The sequence below is a fragment of the Pteropus alecto genome, unplaced genomic scaffold, assembly GCF_000325575.1.
Source record: "Pteropus alecto unplaced genomic scaffold, ASM32557v1 scaffold94, whole genome shotgun sequence".
NCBI lineage: Eukaryota > Metazoa > Chordata > Mammalia > Chiroptera > Pteropodidae > Pteropus > Pteropus alecto.
The window spans coordinates 13,524,844-13,533,384 of record NW_006437736.1 but is presented as its reverse complement, the minus strand read 5'-3'; the positions used below and the strand labels follow the sequence as shown (position 1 = coordinate 13,533,384).

The following is an 8,541-nucleotide window of genomic DNA, read 5'->3' as shown; positions in this document are numbered from 1 at the left end:
GTGTCTGAAATTGTCACCTAATAGTGTCAAACCATAGGATAAAGACCCTTAGGTTCTAATCGCTTTAATCCGTTAAACTACGGCCCGAGCACCTCTGCTTCATAACCGTGTTTCAAAACTATTCTACGGAAAGGGTTCAGGGCTGGTGGACCCTAGCTGTGAGACCAGTGTCAGAAACCCCTCAAAAGTCTGAGTAGTTTCTTGGACCCGACCATGGCAGAGGAGTGCCTGTCCCAGGCCTTCAGCATCTTGACTGCTCAGGTGATACCCTCTCCCAACACTCCAGGGCCCCTCCACAAAGTTCCTTCAGAAGGCCCAGCCTTTCCCAATTCCCTGCTCGTCTCTCTCCAGGCCCCGCTGTACAGACCCCCTCCCCCAAAGCCCGCAAAGAATGAGTCACAGTCATCTTCCTGGGGAATAGTGAGGATGTTTTTGTTTGGTTGGTTTTGGTTGGGATGTTTTTTAAAGAGCGTCATATAGATATTTATATATATAAATTATTAATGTGGGGCAAGGGCAAGAGGCGTACATCGCAGAGGGGTCGCGCACACAGGGACTGGGGAGGAGCAGGGGCGGCACACAATGCTACGCAAAAACAGCCACATCTAACAGATGAAATAATCACACCGAGGGGGTTGGGAAGGGGTGGTGGCCACGGGAGGGGGAGGGTTGGGCATGGGAGAGGAAGAAAGCAGGGGTACAAGGAAGAGGGACCTGGTCCAAGAACTGTGCGCTTTCTGCCCCTATCCCCCGCCAACCTCCCCACCTCCGCACACCACAGGAGCCTTGGCCTTCCATCTGTCCCTTCCTCCCTCCCTCTGCCCAGCTGCTTAGGCCCTGCAGCTGAGCAGCACTGGTCCTTGCTCTAGGTGGCAGGTTGGGAGGGAAGACTCCAAGGTCCAGATGCAGGGGCCATGGGTGCTCTCTTGATTGCAGGTTCTACAGCGGCTTGTCACTTTCCTTCTTCAGGTGACTAGAGAGAGATGGGGTGCAGATCAGAGATGAGAGACTGAGGTTCACCCTGACCTGGCCTCTCTCACAGAGGATGGTGAAGGAGGGGCTCCATCCCCAGGATCCTGGCTCCCGCACTGCTGTACCATGCCCACATCCCACCCAAGATGGTGGAGCTCACAGCCCCGCAGTCCTAGCCTAGAGGCGCTGGGTAGTACCTGTAGTAGTCCTCCTGGGCAGGTAGCGGCACACTGTGCAGCGGGTGATGGGCATGTAGCCACTGCTGCTGCTCTAGCGCCAAGCGCTGCAGCTCAGCAGACTGCGCGTGCATGGCCTGCAGCTGGTGAGCTGCTGACATCGGGGCAGAGAGGGAAGCTGGAAGGTCCCGGTAAGGAGCAGCTGTGGGCAGGAAGGGCAGGGAGGACATGACTGATGGGGTACTGAGTATCTACTTTGGGCCATGAGATAGCCAGCCACTTTACATACAGAGGAAACAGACTAAAAAAGTTAGGTAACTTGCAATTTATCAGTGGTGAAGTTAGGATTCAAAACTCTTAGCCTGTCACTGAAACCTGTGCCTCTCTTGGGTAGGGCGCCTCAGCCCTCCAATTCCCATTCCCAGCTCCTCTGGGTACCTCCTCATCCCCTCACCCCCTCCCACCACCCAAATTCCTCCTTCCTGCCCTTCTCACATTAGACCTTCCCCAACCCCAACCTCTATCCTTACCAAAGAGCTGGTGACGAAGAACTTCGTTCTCGTGCAGAGGGTGAGGAAGAAGGGGGTTGGGGAGGGTCCCAGCTGGGTAGGGAATCCGGGTAAGGTGAGACCCTGAGGCCAGGGGGTCAATGAGAGGGTGCACCGAGGCAGAGGCTGGAGGATAGAGAAGAGGAAGGTGTCACCATAAGGCAGGTTTGGGGGAAACCATGCATTTGGGTGAAGGGATCCAAGTCTGGGAAGAGAGATGGAAAATCAAACAGAGAGATCCAGAGTGGAACAAGGAGGCACAATGGAAGAACTAGGAGATGGGGGATGGAAAGCATAAGACCCTACTGGAGCAAGACATATGGATGGAAAAAAACAGATTATAATTCTCAGAGGAATCTGAGGAGGAGGATAGAGAAAAGTGAACTGCTTACAGCAGATGGAAAAGGATAGAAAGTTTAGGAAATGAGACAGGAAGAGAGTGAAGGTTAAGAGAAAGAAAGCACAAGGGAGGCGGGAATGAACGTAACTGTAAGGCTAGACTGGACAATGAGAAATTTGGTAAAGGATAGTAAGTAAAGCTCATTATCACCTATGGTGCCCACAACCAAACATACAGGCTCTTTCTGAAAAGGCACAGATGTAGACATGGGGAAAAACATGAAAGACTTCCAGCTGGGAGGAGAGATGACAGAGCTGAATCCAGAAGAGCAAGAACACAGGTATGTGACGGGCTGGCGGAAAGGAGCTGTAAAAGTAGAAAGGTGGTGCTTCTTCAAAGGTTTCCAGCTTGGGCCTCTATCATGGGTGCATGTTAGAACTCTGAAGCAGGTGGGGATGTGGAGAACAGTCTCTGTGCAAGGCTAGGGCATGATGAAATAGGCTGGGGAATGACAGGGAGGCAAAGATCAGGGCAGCATTCAGGAGAGAGGATCATGACAGACTAGAGAAGTCCTGGCTTGAGAAGAGCCCAATCACTTGCTGTGGGGTAAGGTGGCGTCAAGGGATCAAGGAAGGAAGTAGCAGTCTCACCTGCATGGATGGCATCCTGCTGGTGGAGGTGCAGGTGAGAGTGGATGTGGGAGTGCTGGTGGTGATGAGGGGTCACATTGAGCATCTGCAGCCGGGCCAGCGGGTCATTGCCCAGGGCTGCCACCCTTTCTGCATGCTGCCTCTCAGCTGCCAGACGTTCTGCGTAGGACATGTCAGGCCGCAGGGCTGGCCCAGCGGCCAGCGCCAGACGTTCTCTCTCCAGAGGCCCCAGGCTCGGATGAAAAGGGAAAGGATGCAGGCCAGGTGGGCCAGGCTGCAGAGCCAGGCCCCCATGTCGGGGAAAAGGATCCAGGCCTGGCCCAGGAACACCATGTAGGGGTTCCAGCTCACTGGGCTTCACCTCAAAGCCAGGTTTGAGGCGGTCACGAAGGTCTCGTTCACGGGCTTCCCGCTCCCTCTCCCGGGCTGCTGGGTCACTGCTGTACAGGGCTGGGACGTTGTAACCCAGGAGTCCTGGGTCCACTGCCCCCAGGGGCACATAGAATGGATGGTTGCGATTGCCAGGAGACATGACATGGGGCCGGGCATATTCACTGAGAGTGCGCAGGGCTGGAGTGTCAGGACCCAGGTAGGGAGGCACTGTAGCCACAGCACTTCCTGGCTCAAACGGAGGGCGATGGGGTACTGGGCCGAGAGATGGGCACTCCACCGGAGCACGGCCCTCCTGAGCCAACTTCTGTGGGATACAGGGAGAAGAGAGGAGTCAGAAGAGCAGCTCTGGAAAGAGGTGGCCAATCTCAAACTGCTCATTCTTCTCAACAGCCGAATGCCAACGTGCTTCATCTTATCCTGGAACTCAGCCTATAAGGAACTTCCCCTACCCCCTTCTCCTGAATAGTGGCTCTCCCAACGATCCATAGGTAGCCTGAGTTCACATCCCCTCTGACCTGAGCTGGCTTTCTCCCAACCCACACAAGCAATGATTCTTCTCAAGCAGGAATCATTAGGTCTCCTTTCCCAGAGCTGCAGTGCTTCCTCCTCTCCGCCAGGTGGAGCAATGACTCCCCGCCCCTCGAGCCTCCCTCTGGCGGGCGGCGCACATGGTGACGCACTCACCACGCTCCGTTCCAGCTCGCGTTCCTTCTCGCGCTCGCGCTCCTTCTCGCGTTCCCGCTCGCGCTCGCGCTCCTTTTCTTCGCGTGCGCGTTGCTCTGCCTCGCGCCGCACCTTTTCTACCAGGTCGGCCCGCTTTTTGGCCAGCTTGGAGCCCTCCAGTGGCACGAAGTACAGGTCGCTGCGCGCGCACGAGTTAAAACCTCGGTCCAGGTGTTTGTTGAACCTGCCAGGCGCGGAGGCAGTGCGCGCTTAGCCTCTGCTAGCTGCTCAAGCGGGCCTGCGGTGACTCCCGCCCAAAGCCAGCCCCTGCAGACTAGGAAAGGGTTAGGCAAGGGTCTGCAGTATTTTAAAAAGCACCGAACGAATGCAAGTGACCCCTGCCCCGTGCCAACTCCCTCTCTCCATCACTCCTTCGCTGATCCCCACCCCAGGCCAGCCTGCACCCCACTCACCTGGCTGACTGACTGGCGTGGCTGGGTACATCTACCACCTTGGGAGGGGGCGAGGGGCTGCGGGCCGGGGGCACTGGGCTCTCGGGGGTCTCATACTCCTCAGCCGGCTCCTGTTTGATCTGTGTGGCACTCAGGGGTGGCCCTGAAGCAGGGGCCGCAGGCGGTGGTGGCAGGGATGACAAGCCTGAAGGCCCTGCAGATGGCAGTGGCACAGGCCCCACGGTGGGCGAGCCTGGCTTGAAGGTCCCTGGGCCTGCGGGCGGCGAGGCGCCTCGGTAGCCTGGTGGGGTCCCCGTACGGAAGGAGGGTGGCGACCCTGGCTTGTATCCGGGTGGGGTGGCTGTCTTGTAGGCCCCTGGGGATGGGGCTCTCTTTCCATAAGGTGGGGGCCCAGGCGGGGAAGCTGTTTTGTAGCCTGCCGGCGAGGAAGCCACTGTGGCAATGACTGTGGAAAGTGTAGCCGAAGAGGTGGTCACCGGAGGCACCGGTGGGAAGGGGTAGGGTGCCCCTTGGGGGCCCTGGGAAGGAGAGGGGTGTGAACATGGGTAGGACCCTTGAGAGGAAGAAGAGGAATTGGAAGAGGAGGAAGAGGCTGGAGGGCCACTGGGGCCTGCTTGACTGTAGGACACCTGGCTGTGAGGTGGAGGAAGATGTGTTGGCCCTGGTGGGTAGGGCCTCAGGGACCCCAGGGAGGGAGACATGGCATAAGGGTGTGTGTGGTGGGAACTACTGCCCTCCAGGGGGTGGGGATATGCTCCAGGTGGAGGGGGCCCAGAGCTGCCATGGTGCTGCTGCTGCTGTTGCTGCTGTTGCTGCTGCTGCTGTTGTTGCTGTTGCTGGTGGTGATGGTGATGTGCTGGGGCCGGTGGGTGGGCAGTGGATTGGCCTCCAGTAGGAGGGAAGGAGCCTGGATGGGCATTGTTGTTGGCTAAGAGGCGGCCATAGGGAGGAGGTGGTGGGGGACCCTGGCTCCACACAGCCTGGGACGGGAGAGAAGGCTGAGTATATTTGGGTGGCTGATTGGAGACAGAGAGGCTTGTTGGAGGAGGGAAGGAGTGGGGATAACTGGGCAATGCCTGGGAAGCTGGGTACTGGGAGGCAGAAGACGATGAAGAACTGGAAGAGGAAGCAGCTGCAGAACCACTACTAGAGGATGAATAAGGATACCTCATTGGGGGGGCTGGGGCAGAAGAGGAAGAAGCAGGGGGCAGAGGATGGGGTGAGGGAGCAAGAGTGGGGCCCTTCTCTGGGCCAGGAGGAAGTCCACCCATACCCTGCCCCATAGCATGGGGAGAGGGCAAATGCCCAGGTATTGGCTGGGCCCCCAAGCCAGGAGGAGAGGCTGATGCATTGTTAAGAGGTCTCAAAGCAGGTGGGGGAGGCAGGTTTGGTGTCACATGAGGGAAGGTGGCTGGTGGTGGAGCAGAGGGTAGGTTTCCGCCACCCACGGGAGTGTTAGGTGGCTTTGTTGAGGGAGCACCACCAGCCCCAGAGCTTGATATTGAGATGGGGGTGGTGGGTGGAGGGTGCTGCTTACCCCCACTAGGAGTCCCCACCGAAGAGGCAGCCCCTCCCCCCTTGGGACCCATAGGGGGTCCAGACAAAACTCCACCAGCACCCCCAGGGTAGAGCTGTGGATGAGCGGGAGGGGCCCCAGGAGGAGCCTGGAACATCCGAGATGTGGGGGGCTCCATGGGAGCATGATATCCAGTGGGTGTCACAGAAGGGTGGGGTTCAAAGCCAGGCTCTGGCTGTCGGGGGTGTCTGGTGGTTTTTTAAAGAGTGGAGGTGGGTGGTAGGGGCGGGCTGGGCCTTGGGACAGGCCAGAAGATGAGTCGGAGTCATTCTCCACACTTCCAGGGCTGTAGATGCTGGGGGATGTGCTTCGGTTATCCTGGTCTATATCCCTCGGGTCACTGCTGCCATCGTCATTGAGGCTTCGCCCATCTAAGCTGTCCAGATCTGAGGGGGACTGTGGCCTAGGGAGCTCCTGCTGCAGAAAAGGGAAGGCTATTTTCCCCTTTGCCTTTCCTTTCTCATTTCCCCTAGATTTGGGGGCCCCCTTACACAAAACCATTTTGCCCTCACAGCACACCACTGTGCCCAATGTGAGTATTCTTGCTCAAACCCACTCCCCTCCCATCTGGGGAGTCCCCCAGTCTCCCCATATTGTCAGCTGCTCTTTAGCAGCTAGTCTTGTTTCCTTCCTTGTAAAACCCTATTCCTTCCTCAAGTGTCCATCTCAAGCACCTTCTCCCCATCCCCAGCTAAACCCAAGTCCCTGTCTCCAGCAGCTCATATCTGCCCTCCTCTCAAATCCTTTACCCCTTTAACATCCCCCAAAACCCTTAGTTCCTAAAAAGACCACTTCTGCTTTTTCCTTATAATTTATCTGTTTTTTCCACTAACACTTGTTTACCCTTAACCTCCTCCTCCTCAGCCCCTTCCTGAAAATCAAGACCTATAAAAGAAAAGGCTAGAATCCCCCACACTCTTCCAGTCCCCTCTGGCCCTGCCTGGTCTTCTAGTGGTCTGACCAAAGTCCTAAAAATCTGTCTGACATAGACAAGGCTACTTTAATAAGCACTAGAATATGATTTTTCTCTAACATCCCAGGCAAGATTAAAGTAGGGATCTTGAACGAAAGGAAGTGTGGAGGAAAGAAAGGTCAAAAGATGGGTCAGGATGGCTACAAGGGTCTCCCACCTCAGTTTTGGTCTTTTTCGGTGCATTGGTCTCCTCACTTTCACTTTCTGAGATCTCCTCACTTCGGCCCTGCTTGCTGACCTTTGGGGTGGAGACTTCCTCTATTCGGGCTTTCTATTAGAAAGAGAAAATTCCAGTCTTATACCTCCCAAGCCACCACCATTACCCTCTGCCAGACAGGAAGTTCCCCCACAACACAGACACATATACCCTCAGCCCCAGTGCCTGGGCATCCTGTGGGAGGACCTCAGGACAGAATACCTTGGCCGTCTGCCTAGACTTCTCGGCTTTGCCATCACTGCTGGACGTGCTAACCCCTCCAGGGGAGGCCCGGCCCCTCGATCTCAGTTCTTCCCGGGGCCCAGGGGCCTCTTTCTTCCGTCCACTCCTCATTGACATCTGAGGAAGAAGAAAGGAAACATATAATATAGTTTTGTTTTGTTTTTTTACATTGCACCTAACTTTATGAGGTGCCTTATTTCCAGTCTTTCCAGGCCCTTCCTCCTATTTTCCCTGCTCCTAATCTTTCATGTCTCTCATTTAAGCTGTTACTCACTGAGTCTTTATTCTGTCGTGTCTTCATTCTTCAGGCTGTGGAGACCCCATTCTCCTCTGCCTGGGCAGCTGAATACAGAAACTTCTGCTTCACCCCAAGTTCCCCACGGCTGTGGCCTGGGAAGCAGGAAGCAGTATCTCCAAGTTTGCAGTGTAGGCACCTGAAACTCTGGATCTGTTTTCAGAGAAGCCTGTTAGAAAAAGACAATCAGAGTCTCCAAATTGGAGAATAGAGTCTGAGGGGGATACTACTATGCTTGTCAAGGGGCTGAGCAAGTGGCCCAGCCCTAGGCCTTTGGGCCAAGAGGTACAGGCCCCATAAAACATCGCTGGCTTACCCCATAGGCTACCCAGCCACCTATGAGCGAAGAAGACTCTGCTCAAAATAGCATCCCTTTTGTCCCTGGGCAAGGCGTAAAACTCATATATATCTATGAGTCCTAGTTCAGAACAAGAAACTATTTTACTCTTCATAATCCCTAGGAAATATTTGTGCATATACAAATTCCACAGAACCTTACAAAGGAGCATAAAGTAACATAGCTGAAGTATTATTTATTGAGCACCTTATGTCAAGCCCTTACATACACAATATTTACAACCAACCCTGAAAAGTAGGTGTTCTTATTATTTCTATTACATAGGTGAGGAAACTGAGGCTCGAAAATTGTGATTGGGACCTGCCAACTTCACATGATGAATATACAGTGAGGAACCAGTGACAGCATCAGAATCAAGCCCACAACTCCTTGACTTTAAAGCCCATGTTTGTTCTTCTATGCTTTGCTATACTCTCATCAGAAGTTGGTGGGAGAATCCACAGAAGGCCTAGATCAGTCCCAGAGATATGAAAAGAATCTTTTTTCACATCAGAGTAGGTGGGAGAAGAATGTCCCATTCTACAATGCAAAGGCACACAATCCTACCAATCCTAAAACCAAACCTAGGTATCCCCAAAGTGCAGAACTTCATTTCTGAGCACCTCATAAAGACCCCCTCTCTGATGCTTGGGTTCCTGAAGTCTAGAGGAAAAGGCAGGACTTTCACTTCACCAACCAAATCAGT

The 8,541-nt window shown here is 54.7% G+C and overlaps 1 protein-coding gene across 1 annotated transcript; it reads right to left on the bottom strand.

Moving 5' to 3' along the window:
- Nucleotides 1–395: 395 nt before the first annotated feature.
- On the bottom strand, nucleotides 396–7,707 carry ATN1 (atrophin 1). The gene is given in 10 exon segments (XM_006914653.3): nucleotides 396–973; nucleotides 1,170–1,350; nucleotides 1,679–1,822; nucleotides 2,687–3,383; nucleotides 3,764–3,986; nucleotides 4,216–5,977; nucleotides 5,980–6,208; nucleotides 6,922–7,035; nucleotides 7,183–7,320; nucleotides 7,478–7,707. Coding segments are annotated over 10 exon segments (3,549 nt in total). The 5' UTR covers nucleotides 7,505–7,707; the 3' UTR covers nucleotides 396–939.
- Between the last annotated feature and the right edge of the window lie 834 nt (nucleotides 7,708–8,541).